General features: G+C 41.7%; 1 protein-coding gene across 5 annotated transcripts in view; it reads left to right on the forward strand.

The window, feature by feature from the left end:
* Window positions 1-18,634, forward strand: part of CLCN1 (chloride voltage-gated channel 1) — a 63,363-nt gene that overhangs the window by 2,956 nt on the left and 41,773 nt on the right. For 3 of the 5 annotated variants that reach the window (XR_011729641.1, XM_071762907.1, XM_071762916.1), the window contains exon 1: window positions 17,642-18,049. The exons of 1 other annotated variant lie outside the window; for it this stretch is intronic. Coding sequence is in view for 2 of the 4 variants with exons in the window: in XM_071762907.1 (XP_071619008.1) it covers window positions 17,861-18,049 (189 nt within the window). In the remaining 2 variants the exon portion in view is untranslated. Of the gene's footprint in view, window positions 1-17,641; window positions 18,050-18,634 lie in introns of those variants that run through there. One more of the 5 variants, XM_071762931.1, reaches the window with a different exon arrangement.

The following is an 18,634-nucleotide window of genomic DNA, read 5'->3' on the forward strand; positions in this document are numbered from 1 at the left end:
CTGGTCATCTTAGAGGTCATATATCATCTACATAAGAGTGCTGATGAGTCAGCTGCCCATTTCTTGTCCTTTGATCCCTTCCATGATCAAAGTATCTCTGCTTATTTATATAACATGGACACTTCATTAAATTTTCTCCTCCTGGATCAGTCTTTTGCTATTCCTCTCCCATATTCTCTTTTCCAGGTGTTCATTGCCTCTTTGTCACTTTTTCTTTTACCATTTTCTTGCTATACTTACAGACCTTTTTCTCAGTCTTGTCTTCTGTTGCATCTCCTCAGTTTGTTTCTCTGCTGTTTCTGCTCTCAGTATATATGAAGCCAAGTGTTAGGTTTCACAGCTGTGTTTTTCTCTGTGCCTTTCGCACATCACTGCCATTGGATTCTGTTCTAAAAATATCCCGTGTGACCCTTTCCCTGTGCTGTCCTAAGGATTCTCCACAGCCCCCCTCTTCTCTTTTCCTTTTTGAAGATGTTGTCAATCATACAGAAAGTAACATTAGAAGGCAGAAGAGACCTGGAGAACTGAGGTCATGAGAAAGATCACCTGTGCAGAAATCACTGTTTCTAGTGATCACTACTGCTAATTCTTAAGCTGAAGAGGACAAAAGATGCAGATGAGTAAAGGGTCAGGCTCTAGAGAGCAGGATGTAGGATGCTGGCAATGATGATAGAAAACAAAGAAAGGAATTCTTCAGTTTCTTGCTGTCTGATTAGAAGTGCTGACATTTAAAAGCATCATCTACTGCTATTAATGAAAACATTTTAGTTTTTCATGCTCAGTCTTTTGGGGGAAAGATGCACTATTTGTGTACTGGCAGCTATTTTTTGACTCACACACTGGCCTCTGCTGAAACTAACAGTGGCAAAAGGAAACAGGTCCATTGCCCATTTTCCCATAAGTCAGACTGGAACTTCATATCTACTGAAGCTAAAGGCTTTCTGTTCAATTATCCACCGGTTGCTGTCTACTTCCCCTTGCTTTGTCATCTACTGACTCGGTTCTATAGGCAATATTTGAAGATGAGCATTTGCTTCTCTCCTTGCTTCCCATTAGTGGGATCACAGCTTTGCCTTCACAGAAGTAACACTGCAGACCTGTTTTTGTGCTGTGGGATTGTGCCTGGACTTTTTCTTGCTCAGGAAAGGGACAGTTTCATATTCCCTGTGAATAGCTGTGTGCTTCCCATGTCACCCAGCATGCCAGGAGGAAGGCTGAGGAAAAAAAAATACGAACAGGCTACAAGCAACTAGCTTTTACTTAAAGTAACATGGATTTTATTTTTAAGATTTTAGTAAGGTGAAATATGCATGACATTTGTTGATTCTGGATTAGGAACAGGTTAAAAGGTGGTATGAGTATATACTTATTGCTCAAGACTGCTAGTGCCTAGGGACAAAACATGAATGCATAGCTGTTCTATCCACCTTGTTTGCAAATAATTTATGTAAGAACATCTTTCCCAGACAATAAAGTAGAGCTCTATCCATCAGCACATGGACCAATGTTCAGAGCTGCCCTACCCATTTAAAACATGAGGTAGGAAATTTTCATATACTTCGCTGTGGCCATAAACTCCACTGTGACACATAACATCTTGAAGAAATTCTCTTGATTCCAGTTTGTATTGCTAGCAGACTTGGTCTCCATAATTCTATTAATAATATGAGTTTGTCAGCCACAATTTTGGTTTTGACTCTGTCCAAGTGAAAAAAGAAGAGTCACAGAAAGAATTAGGCAGAAAGAGACCTCTGACATTCTCCAGCCCAACCCTTCTCAAGGCATGATTTTTCCTTGTTGCAAGTCATGGCAGCAACCTCTTGCATTTTCCATCTGCCTCTCTGAGAAGAGTCTGATTCCATCCTGTCTCCCTCTAGGCAGTGGCAGAATGCAAGTAGATTCCTCTCATCCTCATCTTCTCTGGGTGTATAAACCCAGCTCCTTCAGCCCTCCCAGTCAACAATCCAGGCAAGTCTTCCTGAGGTGAAGCCCACAGCTGCATACCAGTGGTGTTTATTACTGACCTAAATAGTTTTCCCATGGAGGAAGTTTGATTTAACAGTAACACATGCAGCAGAAATGGCACCAGACACTTGGCCTGACACTTGGCACTATCTTGTCAGGAAGTTGCCCACTGCTGGAGCAGTTGCAGCCTCCGAGGTGCAGATCACCTGCAGGCACCTTACCTGAGATGGCACTGCTGCTGCAATGGACCTTTCCTGCTACTTGCAGAAAAATTTTTTTTTCATCCATTTCCAGCATCATTCAGGTACTGTGTTCTGTTATGAAGGAATTATATGTTTTACTATGTTCTTTCTAAATAATTTGAGGTGTCTGGGTACCAAGTGGAAATCTAGCACACAGGAGCTAGCTGAATAGCAGTGGTGTCTTTCAGCACTGCAGTTGTCTGTTACTGAGAAAGCTGTCACAACTATAGCACAATAGCAGTAAGAATATCCTTATACGTCAGTCACTTTGTCCAGCTACATGTCCCTTACTTACAGTGCTATAAAATTTAAGCTTTTCCACAAATTGCCCAAGCAAATAAAAGTCAAGGGCTGGCAGCACACTGATGAATCTAACTCTAGCCATTGATCTTGGGCTGTAAAAAGTAAAATAGCCTGCTTGTGTGTAAATGGCATGAGTGTATAGCACATCTGTTTGAAACATAATAGGGTAGCTGCATGATATGAGTTTTTTTTATATGGACAAAGAAAGTACATCAAGTTTTTTGCCAGCTGATACCTGCATGCTGATTTGTCAGTATAGCAGATTAGATCACTTCAAATAAGTTTGAGGCCAGGCCAGGGCAGCAGGAAGTATTATCATTCTTGGTATTTCAAAGAATTAGACCTGTTGCTAGTGAAATTGTCAACAACAGAGGGGCAAGTGGCATAGAGAGGTTACTGCCCGAGATGCACAGCAGGTGGCATACAAAGTATATTACATAAGAAAGAAGGCATCAATACAAAAATGTACAGCAAATGCAAATCATCAAATCAAGGTGAGTTTGGCTACACTTGTGAATCTCCACAAAATCTCCACTAAGATCCTGGGTATGCTGCAGAGAAGCTGGCAGTGAAAACTACATAAAAATAAGTTGTATTGTCAATGCTTGCTTTAGTAAAGTAGCAGGAACTTCCTTCTGAAGTTGCTGCTGCTAATATTGATAGAACAACTTCCACACACCTGCATTATACAGTGCTAAATGTTATTTCACCTTGATAACATAGAGAGAGGACAGACATAGGCTGTTAATATTGGAGACTTCCTTTCAGAACCTGCTTATTTAAGATATTTTCATTTACATTATTAAGAGACAGAGAGCTACTTGGAGAACAAGATGTCCTTGCTGGTTATCTGTCTGTGAAGGCATACTATGCTTTTGTATTTCTAATGGCACAAGTCTCCACACTGAGCATAGGAGTAGCAAAGAAATCCTCCACAGCTTGTTACTGCAACAGACATTTTGATCTTTGGACATTGCTAAGGTTACAGGCAGAGTTAAAAACAAATCATATATCTCTGGAATACATTTCTGCCTCCTGCTGAAGTAATTCTTACATGCCCTTAAAGGAACAAAGTGACTGTTAGGATTGACAGTCACTCAAAAAATATTTCTAAAAAGTCATGGATCAGGAATGTTTGTCTATCAGCTATTAGCACTGGGAATTGATTCTAAAAGTGCAGAAGAATGCAAAGCAACTCCACGGCATTAATGCATGCGTGAGCCACACCCTTTCAAAGAGAGCCATCACCTGCAGCTCTAAAAATTTTGACAAACTATCATAGAGTTATAGAATGTCAGGTTGGAAGGTCCGTCAGGATCATCTGGTCCTACCCTTCTAATATTATAGTTTATTTGATATGTCTCAGCACCCCATTAAGCTGAGACTTAAACCTTTCCAAAGTGGGAATCCACCCCTTCCCCTGGGAGACGATTCCAATGTCTGACTGTCCTCATAGAGAAAAATGTTCTTGTGTTCAAACAGAATCTCCCCAGGAGTAACTTGTGTCCATTGTCCTTTGTCTCGTCCATGGGACTCCTTGTAAATAGGGAGTCTCCATCTTTTTTGTACCACCCTTTAAGTACTGGAGCATCATAATTAGGTCTCCCCTGGTCCTTGAACACAGCATCCCAGGCATGGCCTGACAAGTGCAGAGTAGAGTAGGATGATGACTTCTTTATGTCTGCTGGTGATACCTGTGTTGATGCAGTCCATCATCCTGTTGGCTTCTTTGCTTATGCAACAAACACACTGTTCAGTCATGTTGAGCCTGTTGTGCACCAAGTCCCCCAGGTCCCTTTCCACAAGGCTGCTCTGTAGCCAAGTGGATCCCAATCTAAATTACACTCTTGGGTTATGTGTTCCCAGGTGCAAGATGTTTCTCCACACTGAATTTCATAAAGTTCCTGCTAGCATACTCCTCCAGTCTGTCTATCCTGGAGGGTGGCTCTCCCTTCTGGGGTGTCAACCTCTCCACTCATCTTGGCATCATCAGCAAACTTCATCAGGGTGCTCTTGATCCCAACATCCAGGTTGCTTATGAAGATGTTAAACAGAATCAGGCCCAATATAAAACCCTGGGGGACTCCACTTGTGACCCATTGCCAGTTGGAGCTATTTACTGTTACTATTAAATATTTACTGTCACCCTCTGGGTATGGTCTGTGAGTCAGTTCCCCACCCACTGCACAGACAACTTGTCCAGGCCTTGCTGAGTCAGTTTCTCCAGGAGAAGGCTGTGGGGTACTCTATCAAAGGCCTTCGAAAAGTCCAGGTGGGTGATGTCCACTGCTTGCCCAGCATCAGCCAAGTGGGTTACTTTGTCACAGAAGGTAACCAGGTTTGTTAGGCATGATTTGCCCCTGGTAAAGCCATGTTGGCTTTTCCCAATCACAGGTTTCAATGGAATTGTGCATTATATGCAGTATGTTCTTTTCTGAATTGATGATGTGAGGAAACAGTGTTTAAGTACATTACCTTGTGGACCTTCAACTTTGCTTCAGATTGAAGTCATGTCAATTAGTCTTAACTGTGCATAGGCAAACATATTGTTTGATCCTGTGCAAAAGACTGCAGTGACAATGGATGTCTACAACCTGAGACCTGGAGCTGCCCAAAGCTCTACTGGGACACTGGATGGAACAGAATTTGCCTGAAGAAGATCACTTGCAGAAGATCACAAAACATTTCACTACTAAAAATAAATTACTGCTTTTAACAGTTACAGAAAAAGAACTAACTGTTTTTGAGTATGTAGTCAGCCTACATACAGATCACAGTCCTGCAAAAAGGCTTAGGAATTAGATGAGTCTTCCTTCAGACAACTGAAAGAAGCCTCATGTTCACAGGTCCTGGAAGAAATTGGCTGGAACAACAACACATCAGGGCACAAAAAATTCAGGAAGTTTCTGGAGTGCACTGACAACACGTTCTTAACACAGATGATCAAAGAGACAGCCAGGGAAGTCGCTATGTGGCACCTGATACTTACAAACAAGTAAGGACTACCTGAAAGTCTGGAACGGCTTCAGGATCTGAGGAGGAAAAAGGGCTAAACACAAGATCACAAACCCTGAGTTCAGGAAAGCAGCCTTTGGCTCTTCAGGGATCTCCTTTGAAGAATCCCATGGGATATGGCCCCAAAGAGAAGAAGGGTCTAAGAGTGCCAGTTGATGTACAGGAATCATCTCCTTCCAGTTCAGGATGATGAGCAGGAAATCAAGCAAAGGCAGCATGGGGCCTGCACCAATGAACAAGGAGCTCCTGACTAAATTCAGACATAAAATGGTGTTAAGTAGGATTGTGTGACCTGGAAGGAATACAGGAACTCTGGCCAAGAGTGCAAGGGTGAATAAAAACTCATCTATAGTTTAATCTGGTGAGAGACATAAGGGGCAACAAGACTGTCTGACTGTCTTCTGAAGGGATATCAGCAGCAAAATGAAGCTGATGGGAAATGAGAGCCCTCTGCTAAAGTGTCAAGGTACTGGGTGACAGAAAGCAAAGGCCCTCACTGGAAGAGGATGAGGTTGAAAAACAGTTAAACAAACTGGACGTATACAACTCCAGGGAGCCTGATGGGATGCTCCCACAGTTGCTGAAGGAGCTGGTCAATTCATTGCAAGGTCATGGGGAGTCAGGAGTGGTTACTGGAGACTGGAAGAAAACAAATCTCACCCCTATCTTCAAAAAGGGCAAGAGGTCCGGTAAACTACAGGCCGGTCCACCTCACCTCAGTCCTCAGAAAGGTGATGGAGAAATTCATCTTTGAAATCATTATCGGACATATGAAGTACATGAAGGTGACTGGGAATATCCAGTATGGATGTGTGAAGGGAAAAACCCTGCTTAACCAAAGTGATAGCCTTCTATGATCACATAAGAGCTTGGTGGATAAAGGGGGAGCAGTGGAGTTTGTTTATCTTCACTTTAGCGGGCTTTTGACACTGTTCCCATAACATCCTCATAGAAAGCTGACTAAATACAAGTGGATGTCTAAGTGGATTGAAAACTGCCTGAACTCCAGGGCTCAAAAGATTGTGACCATTAGCAAAAAGGCCATCTGGAGGCCAAGTTTTAGCAGTGCACCCCAGGGGTCAATACTGGTTCCAATACTGTTTAACCACTTCATTAACCATCTAGATAACTGAACTGAGTAAACTCTCAGAAGATGTGAAGGTAATACAAAACTGAGATGAGTATTTGATACACCAGAGAGCTGCACTACCATTCAGAGGGACCTTGAAAAGCTGGGGGAAAGGCCAGAGAGGAACCTCATGAAGTTCAGCAAATGGAACCTGCGCCTGGGGGGGAATAACCCAGTATATGAGTACATGCTGCACACTGACTGTTTGGAAATCAGCTTGGCAGAAAAGAGCCTGGGGGTCCTGCTGGACACGGAGTTGAACTTAAGTCAGAAGTGTGCCCTTCCTGCAGAGCTGCATTAGAAGGAATGTTGGCAATAGGTTGCAGGACGTGATCCTTCCCCTCCACTTAGCCATGACAAGGCCACATCTAGAGTTCTGTGTCTGGTTCTGAGCTACCTAGTTCAAAAGACACATTGACCTACCAGAGAGAGTAGCTTGCTTCCAGTCTTGTTTATTTTTATTCTACTCAGCAACCCAATTCTTGATACCTTATAGAACCTGATATCCTTATAGCAAGTACATAGTACAATGCTAGAATAATGTATTAACAAAATAAGATGCTCTGACTCTTTCCAACTCCTTCCACAAGAACTTTTGACTCTTTCAGAACCTGTACTTGTTTCCAACACAACCCCATTCTATGAGTGCAGGCTTCTCCCCTTCTCCCCACTTTCCAGGCCAGTGTGTTTGGGTTTGTAGTAAACTGATCTTGTCTAAAGGAAGTAATCATCAGCTGATGACATTTTGTTACTGAATGGGGAGGACTGTAAGACTAGCACAACAGTACATCAGTTGACCATACATTTCAGGGTGAAGTTTTACAAAATAATACAATACTATCTAATGGCACGTAGCTGTGAAAAGAAACAAACTTGTTTTCTTCTCTCTGCACTTGGACATGCTTTCCCACTGCCTCTGTCATGACAGATCTAATGCCCATGCCTGTGGTGTTAAATTAGCTCACTGAACAGAAACCTAAGCCATCAAAACAATTAATTTTCCATCAACCCAATTTGTTGACCTCTCATCCGCATGATTACTTAAGTCTCATAAAAGGAAGAGAAAATTGTTTGTTAATACAGCTTCTTGCTTCAAACTGCTGTAGATAGTGACCTTGTATAGAAGGGACAGAGCAGCTGCAGGAATCAGGCTTCCGATGCTGAATATTAAGAAGGTTATCAAGACACTTCCAGACAGGAGATTTAGGAGAAGAAATGCAAAACCATATTTTTTTAAAGTTGTTTCTATGAAGGATAGTAATGTTACATGGAATTCCATACTCTCACGTGCAGGGCAAATCAGAGTCTGTTAACAATCAAATTAGACATAGAAATCAAATATAATTCAACTTAAATAAGAGTACCAAACCAGAAACCAAAGTAGTGGTATAGCTAGTTCTATGCAAATGCTTGAGTTATGAAAAATAATACATAGGACAAGTGTCTCATCCTAACAGGAGATACACCATGCATATTAAAATCTTTGGGTATTTGTAATACTGGATATGTTGAAAAATAAGGTAAACCATACTACTGATGGAGTAATGCTATTTGCTGATGAGAACTAGTGAACCAAACAAATAAAACTCTGCATCAAAGTTGAAATTTCAGAAGCAAATAGGATTTGTGGAGTGTTGGTTCTGCATCACCTTCTGAACCTAGATTCTGACATTGTGATATGTTGATTGAGATCAGGGAGACAGATCGGGTAGTAACTATGGTAGAAACAAAAAACTGCAATAGCTGCTATGCAGGTTGGCCAAATGTCACACTGGGATGTGAAGTAGATGTAACTGTAACTACTCTTGTAGAACAGTCAGCCAGGACGTCCAGAAAAGTTTAATACCAGGTATTGCACTAAAAAATTCAGCTTTTTAGTTGAAACCCCTGCTTCAGAGTGACCACAATATGTTTAGAGTCAATACCCCTGTAGAAGAGACAAGGGTTAAAAAATCCACTGGAATGGATCAAACAGAAAGCCACATAAAAATTAATAAGCCTTTTAATTGATTAAAAGACGTGTCAAAAATAAAACACCGAAAAAACTCCAACATTTTCAGAGGACATGGCTGTTTCTGAAGGACACCATATTAGTATCTAAAGAGAACAGGTCCACATAGAAAGCCCTCATTCCTTTTTAATCTGCTTCAGATCCTTAAAAGGAGTGATGTCCTCATCCAGGATGCAGATTATACACTTTATAGAACTCTCTTGTTCTCCAAGGTGTAGAGGAAATGTGAGGTATGATCTTCCTCCCAAAGGAGCTGAGTGAATGACTAAGAAAAAAAACCATACTAGGACAAGCAAACTTCCTGTTATCTTATCCATATTTCCCAACATTCTTTGTAAAAAGATGGATCATGAGAGAGGCAAACACTCATCCAGATCCAAAGCCTCCTGTTACAGCTGCCCTGTTATAACATCCTTTCTCTCACAGCCACTTGCATGTGTAGCTGTGTGAAGATAGCCAGGCACACACCATTTCCCACAGCTTTTGGCCTTGTCTTTCCACAGCCCTACAATGCCCACGTTAAAATGGCCAGCAAGAACTGACAGCAGCTCAATCAGAGATATTGTCTGGGAAGGACAGCAGTTCAGTGTCAGAGGCTGTCTGTGTGATGTCTTGGTGCAAGGTGCAGATTCTTTTTAGTCAGGAGTGTCTCAGCCTCATCTGTTCCACTTGGGTTGTGGTGAAAGCAGCGCTGTTATCTGGCTGGAGGTGGTACCAGGTATCCTTCAGGGAGTGCTGATCTCCTGCTTTCCTGACGATATCTGCTTCTTATTTCCAATGCAGCTCTATGAGCAGAACAGAAGCAAAATTCACAGCCAAGGCCAGACACTGCTGTGGACTGATACTGCTAGGAAGGCATCCTGATAAAAATGACGTTGCAGACCTGGTATCAGAACACAGTTATTAAAGACGTTAATGCACTTCCAAACAGATCTGAATGTGCAGCAGCTGATTTAGTACAACGATCATGTTTCCCAGCATTCAAAACTCAAGGTCAAGAGAGGACAGGGTTGTGATGGTCAATGTGGCAAAACTCAGTGCAAACTCATGCAGACAGACATGCTTGTTCAAGAGGCTTTTCAGGTTGCCAAGGTGAAGTTGTAGTTCAGGAATACAATGGAGAGTCCTCCTTCCAAAAAAAGGAGGGTACCCTAACCCTATGGAGACCTACCTTCATCTCATGGGGTTTAATTTTGTGATTTTGATCTGTTTCGTGTGGAAAGAGAGAGAAGGGGATGAGGAACACACCAGCCAGTACCAGTGGTGCCAGCAGTGCTATATACCAGCAAGTTCTGTAGCCAGAACTTGTTCCCATGGTACAGTGAAGGACTTTGCCCTCTGAGTCCTCTTTCTTCCTTAAAGAGGGCCCTCATTAATGAATGTGTTGCTGTAATTGGCCATGGCAAGGACCAGCTGCATCTTCTTCCCTTAGCAACAAGTCTTCAGCAGGTGGCACAGCTTGTCCCTCAGTATGATGGGTCTAAGGAACCTGCAGACTTGTGTGAGCCCATGATCCTTTTAGTGCCCAAAAGCCTGTGGACTGGTACATTTGTCTCTCTCCTACTAAGTAAAGGTCCCCAGCTCAGCCAGTGCACCTGGCTGACATTCTCCATGATACAAGGAGAAGAAGCAGATGGGATCTGAAAAACTCGAAAGGACCATCTCTGCTTTTTTGATCCCTATCAAAACAAGCTATGGACATAATAGTTCTTGTGGAATAGAACATGACTCCAATACAGATAGGTAAAAACTGAGTTACACCGCAGACCAGGGGCAACAAGATATTGCTGATATCGTCTGAACAAGAGATTCCAAATACTCTCAGTGATTTTTGTTGATTTGAACAGTAAATGATGCACATGAGCAAGGCTGTGAGCAATGTTATTAAACATAAAAACACAGCATCCAAAAATCACTAATTTCTTATAAACAATGTGAGATAGCACATTTATTTCAATACTCAAGTTTAGTTTAACTTAGGATAGTTCGCATCTTTTATCCTCAGTCACTTCTTTCTCCTTGTCCCATTATACCTTTGCCACACCTGAATTTGGTCAATAGCTTCCAATGCCAGTCTTCATCTCCCCCTGGATTCCCATTCCAGAATAAAAATTTTTAGATGGGATGGGCATTAGAGATGAGCTGGCCGAAAATTAATTTTTTGTTGCATCAAGCTTCTTAATTGCTAATTCCAGTACCTAACAAAGTAGGACTGTCCTTTTTAATCAGTCTACTCCTTGAGTCCCCTAAACCAGCAGTGTAATCACCGTCTCAGAGAGATTAACAGGTCTTCAAAGAAATGACTTAGCATTTAAAGCATTTAAAATTGAACATGTATCAGGATGAAAAAAATAATTTCTTTTCTTGCACATCTGTACTCCTAGCCATGGCCTCCTGGAGACATCTGTCCATGCTCAAGCTCTTTTATTCTTCATAGAATCATGAAATGGTTTGGGTTAGAAGGGACCTTAAAGATCACCTAGTTCCAATCCCCCTGCATGGGCAGGGACACCCCCCACCAGACCAGGTTGCTCAAGGCCCCATCCAACCTGGCCTTGAACACTTCCTTGGGCAACCTGTGCCAGCTTCTTACCACCCTCACAGGAAAGAATTTTTTCCTAATGTCTAATCTAAATCTCCCCTCTTCAAGTTTGAAAGCATTTCCTCGTTCTCTCTCTACACACTCATGTAAACAGCCCTACCCCAGCTTTCCTGCAGGCCCCTTTAGGTACTGGAAGGTTGCTGTAAGGTCACCTTGGAGCCTCCTCTTCTCCAGGCAGAACAACCCCAGCTTCCTTAGCCTGGCTTCACAGGGGAGGTGCCCCAGCCCTCTGATCATTTTAGTGTCTCTCCTCTGGACACGTTCCAGGAGCTCTGTGTCCTTCTTATGCTGGGAACTCCGGAACTGGACACAGCACTCCAGGTGGGGTCTCAAGGACAGAGCAGAGGGGTAGAATCATCTCCTGTGACTGTCTGTCTGTTCTTCTTTTGATGCAGCCCAGGACTCATTTGTCTTTCTGGGCCACAGGGACACATTGATGGCTCATGTTAAGCTTCTGGTTCACCACCACCCCCAAGTCCTCCTCAGGGCTGCCCTCAATCCTTTCTCCTCCCAACCTGTATCATGCATGGGATTGCCTCTACCCAGCTGCAGAACCTTGCACTTGGCCTTGCTGAACTTCATGCAGTTTGCATGGGCCCACTTCTTGAGCATGTCAAGGTCCCTCTAGATGCCATCCCTCCCCTCCAGTATGGTGACTTCACCACACAGTTTGGTGTCATCAGCAAACTTGCTGATGCTGCACTAAATTCCACTCTCCATGTTGCCAAAAAGATGTTAAACAGTACTGGTCTGAGTACCAATCTTGAGGAACACGACTCATCGCACGTCTCCATTTGGACACTGACCCATTGATCACAACTCTTTGGGTGTAACCTCCAGCCAGTTCCTTATCCAATGAGTGGTCCACCCGTGGAATTTGTATTGTTCCAGTTTAGAGATCAGAATATTGTGTGGGACAGTGTCAAATGCTTTGCACAGGCCCAGGTATTCTTGCCCAACCCTAGTGCAAGCATACCACTACATGTCATTAAAACCTTTCCTTACCATCTCAAACCAAATAATTCTGCTTCATAAGTGCCTCCTAAACTTTTCATCTATGATCACATTTTTTCCTGGTTGGCCACGACTTTGCAAGACTGCATTTTTCTCTTGAAATTAGTCAAGTCCAATACAAGACCAGGAGCCCTATCACAGCCTATGCCAGCACAGGATCCTCACTTGCATCTTCTTTCCACCCTTATGATGTCAGTCATGCTGCCCTGTAATTGCATGATTGACATATTGAACATGCATGTATTAATTTTACCTGTACAACAATAAATCTACAGGGAGAAGGGGAGGAAAAGCACAAATTATCTGCCATGCACTGCCTACCACATCTCAAGGGTGGCTTTAGCTGACAAAAAATACAGGTCATGGTGCAGGTGATTTATTATGGAACAGTCATAATTTGGAATCAAAGCTCATCATCTAGATACACAAGTAGAGAGCAATTTCTCAGACAGTCTGTGTATTCTCCATCCTGAAATAATAACAAATTCACAACCTTAGAAGCATCCCTAATACATTTTTATCACTAGAGATTAATCTGTATTTCCTAGATGTTACTTAATCTCTTCTGGCTAAAGGTATTTTCAAACTGATTACTTCAGAGAATGTGATGCAGTACTATTCTCATAGAAGAAATCCACTGACCCTGCTTCAGTTTGCTAGTTTGCTTTTTTTTTTACTTTAGTTGCTTTTGAATGGCTAATACAGTTATTAAAATCTTTCTGACCCTCAGAAATGTTATAATATTGTTTATCTTATTATCTTTTTTTGGCTTTAAGTTTTTGATACTTGTATACAGACTTGACCTATTTGATTTCCTCTCAGTTTACTCTAAGGCAAGCAGAACTCCCACCAGTAAAACATCTCTTCCTTTGGGAAGCCACCTAGAGTATGCAAGGAAGAAATTATTTAATAGAGGCTACAGGGTGCTGTAAGGTAGAGAGTCACTGAGGTATTTGAGGGTTGCAATTTAAGAAGAGGGGCAGCTGTTGGGGAGGAGCTGTGCAAGCCTTCGAGGTGCAGAAACAATCTCCTAGGCAATGGCATGTAAGTACAAAATTTTAGCAGCTTAGAAGGTCACTGAGTGAACTGCAACCAAGGTCATGATGGCTGAAGGGTATTTGAGTATAAAATGCTTATTTATTTTTGTGCTTCTTGACTTCTATGCTTGAAGTGCTCTCTATTAAAAAACAAAAATCTGATTTTTATTCTGGTAAAGACTGTACTATTTTGAGTTTTGAAGCCTGCTGCTCTTGACTGAAATGCTCGCCAGGACATCTATTCAGATCCACCTTAAAGTTCTAGATGAGTTAAGATCCATTTATAAAATCTGATTCTGCTGTATTCTCTTTCATCTTATTTCCTGTGCCTTTCTCTTGATGCTGGTTTTGTTTAAGTTCTCTGTGCTTGTTCTTCTTTCTTTCAGTTCCAAACTGTGGCCACACCGTCGTATAAGATAATACAACCTCAAATTAAAAAGTAATTATCTTAAGCACCAGCATCAGACAGATAGGTCTTTGGAGTGAATTCATAAAGTGTTCTTTGCAGACTGTCACGACTGGGTTGTCTCTGCAGCAGGGACATAGCCCTGCCCCTGTAAAGCTCATTTGTTTTTTGCCAGGTTATGGCATATCATGATGTTGTATCATGTCATATTACAATTTCATTATGTCTTATCATGATCTGTTCAAATTTCCTTCCAAGTTCATCTATCCCAGCATCTACTTCAATGGCTCCTTCAAGTCTCTGTGTTTCTATAAGTATTTATCTGCTTATGTTGTGAGATTATTTTTTCCAATTCTGCCTCTCCTCTGGTAACATCATATCTCTGGCTGAGGTATCAAAAGCTGAAGTTTCCCAAAATCTGCCCTATTTCTGTCAATTCTGCTTAATTCACTCTAGTATTAGCCAGTAGATATCATCTTGAAGATCATCCTATTGTTATTCCTCCATGATGAAAACCCTTAAACTTTCTGGACTTTTTCTTTCTGCTTTTTACTGTAAACTTATCCCTTCTTTAAAGTCTTCTCTGAGATTTCTCTATCATCATCTCTCCAGGTTCAACCTTGCTTACTACGTGCTCCTCCACTGTTTAAATTTCTGTCTTTTGCTATTGTTCAGCTTCTTAGTCCATGTCTTGCTTTCTTTCTTCCTTTCTTCCTTTCTTTCTTCCTTTCTTCCTTTCTTTCTTCCTTCCTTCCTTTCTTCCTTTCTTCCTTCCTTTCTTTCTTCCTTTCTTCCTTTCTTTCTTCTTTCCTTCCTTTCTTCCTTTTTTTCTTCTTTCTTTTGTCCTGAGTCTCTTGGTAAACTCCTAAGCAGCAGCAATACCGCATTTCTGTATCCAGATGGAAGAGCAGTGCTAGGTTTTGATAATAGGAAGCAGCATAGATTAGCTGTAAAGACAATAAAAAAATTATTCTCCATCTGGAATAACACCTTTCAATAAGTATCTGTGCCAACTGGATACGGTGGACAAACTCTTGGGTTTACAAGTTCTTTGAGTCAGAAATAGAAGTAGCAGATCTCAAAACAAATACAAGTTGAGAGCAGCTCCTTTCAATTTAACTGGACTAAGTGTCAGAGATGCTGTGATAATAGATTACTAGTACCTTGTGGGATAGAGAAGACGTTAATAGTGCCAAGAAAGCTGACAAAATGCTTTCCCCCTGAGGGAAAGAGAGGCAGGGCAGGGTGATTTATAAGCTGTGGAACATGATAAGATTAGTGCTCAGGGGACTGGAAATAATGTGACATAAACATGGTATCTCTACAGGTGGCATATATTTTGTCCTGTATGAGAATGGCGAATTTCAGCTCCCAGTCTTTGAACTGGTAGACAATATCTGGATATAGAGATCAGAGGTAGAGCCACTGTTTGATGAGAAGTGCTATAGCACTTGGAATTACATCTATACTAGGTCCTTAGCTGCAGATAAGAGTTAGGTCCTTGAGTGTACACAAGTACCACTGTGTGCACGATCATTCATTTTCATTATAATTATCAGTCTACCATTTGGTGCTATGGATGAGGTTTTACTACATTGTAGAAAGTATGTTTGGGCCCAGGGTCTTGTGTGTTGTCTTCCTTATGAGGATAGTAAAGGTTTCTTGTTCATCTAGAGTCATTTGGTGAATGTTGCCTTGAAGTCCTTCATGCTTTTATTGATGAAGTGAGGGACAATTTGCAGGCTGAGAGGTAAACAGTTCTTGGACAATATCTTTCAGAGCAGAATAATCTTATTTTAGGCCATAATGATATATGGAAAATTCCACAGCAGTATCAAATGAGACAGAGGATAGAATCTGATTAACTGGAAGTAGGGAATTCTCTTTTATATTGAAGTAATTTCTGATGTGCTATTCTTGTGCATCTTGAAAGACAAGAGCTAGAAGCTTGCATGTTTCTGTAAAGATTACCATTAGTTTTCTTCAGTGTCTGTGATGAGTGTTTTTCTCCAGTAAATGTAATAGTAACTAAAGACGTGGCACTGTATTATAGTTTTGATGTTTACTGGGGCTTACTGTGGTAGGTCTGTAGGTTTGATGGTTTTCTATGTGATGATCTTCAGGTTTCCTGTGATGTTGCGTTAAACTGTGACAGATGTGCACTAATATTTTATATACCTTTTATTATTTTTATTATAATATTTTATTGCTATTACTTTTTATATTTTATTGTATTTTTAATTTTATTATATACACCTTTCATGCATAGCATAATATGTGCTATGCACCATTTTTAATGTAAACCATAAAAGGCCATTGGTCTTTCAAAAGCATCTCAAGTTCAGAGCATTAATGACTTTATGATGGAAATCTACAAGATTTCCCCAAAGTTCTTCTCTGTATTCTAGACACTGTCACTTAGAAACTCTTCTATAATGTTCTACAACCTATAAGTTTTACCTGTTGATAGGTCACAGTATTCCTCCAGGCAACATTGCTTAATAATAGTGTTTTTGAGAATGTAACAGAAGAACCTGTATGTTTGGAGGCAGTGGTGATCTTGCTTTTGTAAATATGCAGAGCTTAGCTGGCATGCCACCAGATGTGGGCTGTACAGAATTAACAATATTCATATGGATGTTATTGCTAACTGGTATCTATATGAATATTGCTAGCAGAAACATAGGAGAAGGTGGAGAAATGGCTTATGGAGGAAATAAAGTGTATTTTCCTCTCAGAGACTTTCTTTGTACCCAGCTATAGAGGACAAAAGAAACCAGAAAAAGCAAAATGAGCCTCCAGGAGAAATGTTTTACAGGGGTCTGCAAAATGCAGTAATGAGTCTACTGTTCTGCACCAAAAAGGAGGGTGTGTTGCCTCTCTCCTTTTCTTCCATACTGCCCGCAAATCTCTTATTCATCATTGTGGGGAGCTTGGAAATCATTATTGTGGAGAGATAATAGTATGCAAGAGGAGAGAGGGTTTACTAGTAGGTTGTTAATAACTGTGCTTGAGTCATGTAGGGTCTTCTTTTTTGTATACAGTTTCTAGGATCTTGAACTCACTGCTCTTTGCTGACTAATAGCTACCAAAAGACATATGGTTAACAGCAGCATACTGACAGTACTTGGAGGTGTCTCTAAACCATGTTGCTGGAACATACTTCTCATTCCTGTCACTGCCTGGTAGCTTAGTGATGTTGGCTGATCCCATTGCTTTTCTGCCTGGCTGAGAAACAAGTGGCAGAGGGAAGAGGAGAAGTTGTTGAATACTCTATCCTATGGAAAGTGAACATCAGGAATAATAAATTTCTGCATCTATCCATAACAGAATACCCACAGGGCAATTTATTGACATTTTTTGAAAATGTAAAGTGCTCCCCATAATGGCACGTGGGAATGGCTCGGTAGTTTTCAGGGATGGCTGACTTCTCCACTAGGGCTTGCTGCTTCTCTTGTGGAGCATGGACTTAAAAAAACTGTCTTGGAACACTGAGCCTGCACCCATCTTCTTCTATTTTACCACAGTTGCTGGCATCTTTATTATTGTTACTCAGTCATTTGGATACCTGGTGTCTGGAGAGAAAACAAGGAAACTCATTGAATTTTGTACTCATTGCAAATATGGCATGCTCAGGATGGAAAGGTGTGAAATAAGAGATATCCCGGATAAAAATGTTTGTTCTCTTCTGTTTTCTGTCTCTGTACTTCAAGCTCTGTCTGTCTTACCACCTTCTTTCCTGCTGCCCCCCTCCCCCTTCCTTCTCCTTCAGGAGTTCGCCTCTTTTCCACACCTGATATTCAATCCCAGCAGAGTTAGTGCCTTTTGCTGAGATCAGACACAGCACTGGGGAATCATATGGCAGGGTAAGGTTGCTATAAATATAGTTAAATTCTGCAGTTACTGCCTTTGGACATGAAGGGGGAAAGTGAGAGAGGTGCAAGGAGAAGGAGGAGGGGCAAAGGGAAAGTGAGTGCAGGAGCAGGACAAGTCAGAGTGGTCTGAGGACAGAAAGAAAAGAAGGAGGGAGAAGAAGAAAGTGCAGAGGTCATGCTTTCAGCCAGAACATGAGCCAGAACTAGGTAAGGCCTGGAGCAGCAGCTCCATTACAGCTGAGCGTGAGGAAGAGTTGAGGCATGGAGAGCTCAGAGACCGTGGCACAGGAACCCAGATCGAAGGCAGCTTTGTGGGAGGGCACACCGCAATACAACTATGTCTGCTTTGAGAAATGCCCCCGTTATGGGATACCCTTGGAGTCAGGACACGAGGCCGGGGGGACAGGGGACAACCTGCACAACCTGGAGAACTGCCACAGCTACCCACAGGTAGGGACGGGCAACGGGGACGTTTGTGGCAGCACTTGAATCCCTGGGATCACATAGCATCTTAGGGTGTGGTGAAGCACACATCCCTGTCCTCTCCCAATCAGACCAACCCTCCCCTCTGTTTGTTGACTCCCAGGTCAGACACTGACTGTCACAGTTGTGCTATCAGCACTTCCAGTCAGCAGTCATTGTCACCTGCCATGGACACAGAGTTAGAATGTGAAAGCTGGGTTGGGGAAAATCAACAAGACCATTAATACGTGTCTGATAGCATAGAGAAACTTGAGCTGCCCTGAGCTGCACAGTGATATTAAGCAGAGCAGAAGAGTGAATAAAACCAAAGAGAACAGTGATATATGGATGGGTATCTATAGGCACAGCTGTATAGATGAAGTAATGCAGAGTTCTGACTTTTTTCTGACCAAAAAGTGATTAATAATCATAGATTCATACATGTATATTGATAATTTTGGTAACTCTTAGGGAACCTTTAAATAAGGGATTTTTTAACCCTTAAACTTGACCTGACTCTTGCTCTGATTCATACAATCATGAGTTCAGAAAATATTTTGGACACAGATGCAC

The sequence above is a fragment of the Heliangelus exortis genome, chromosome 1 (genome assembly GCF_036169615.1).
Source record: "Heliangelus exortis chromosome 1, bHelExo1.hap1, whole genome shotgun sequence".
Lineage (NCBI taxonomy): Eukaryota > Metazoa > Chordata > Aves > Apodiformes > Trochilidae > Heliangelus > Heliangelus exortis.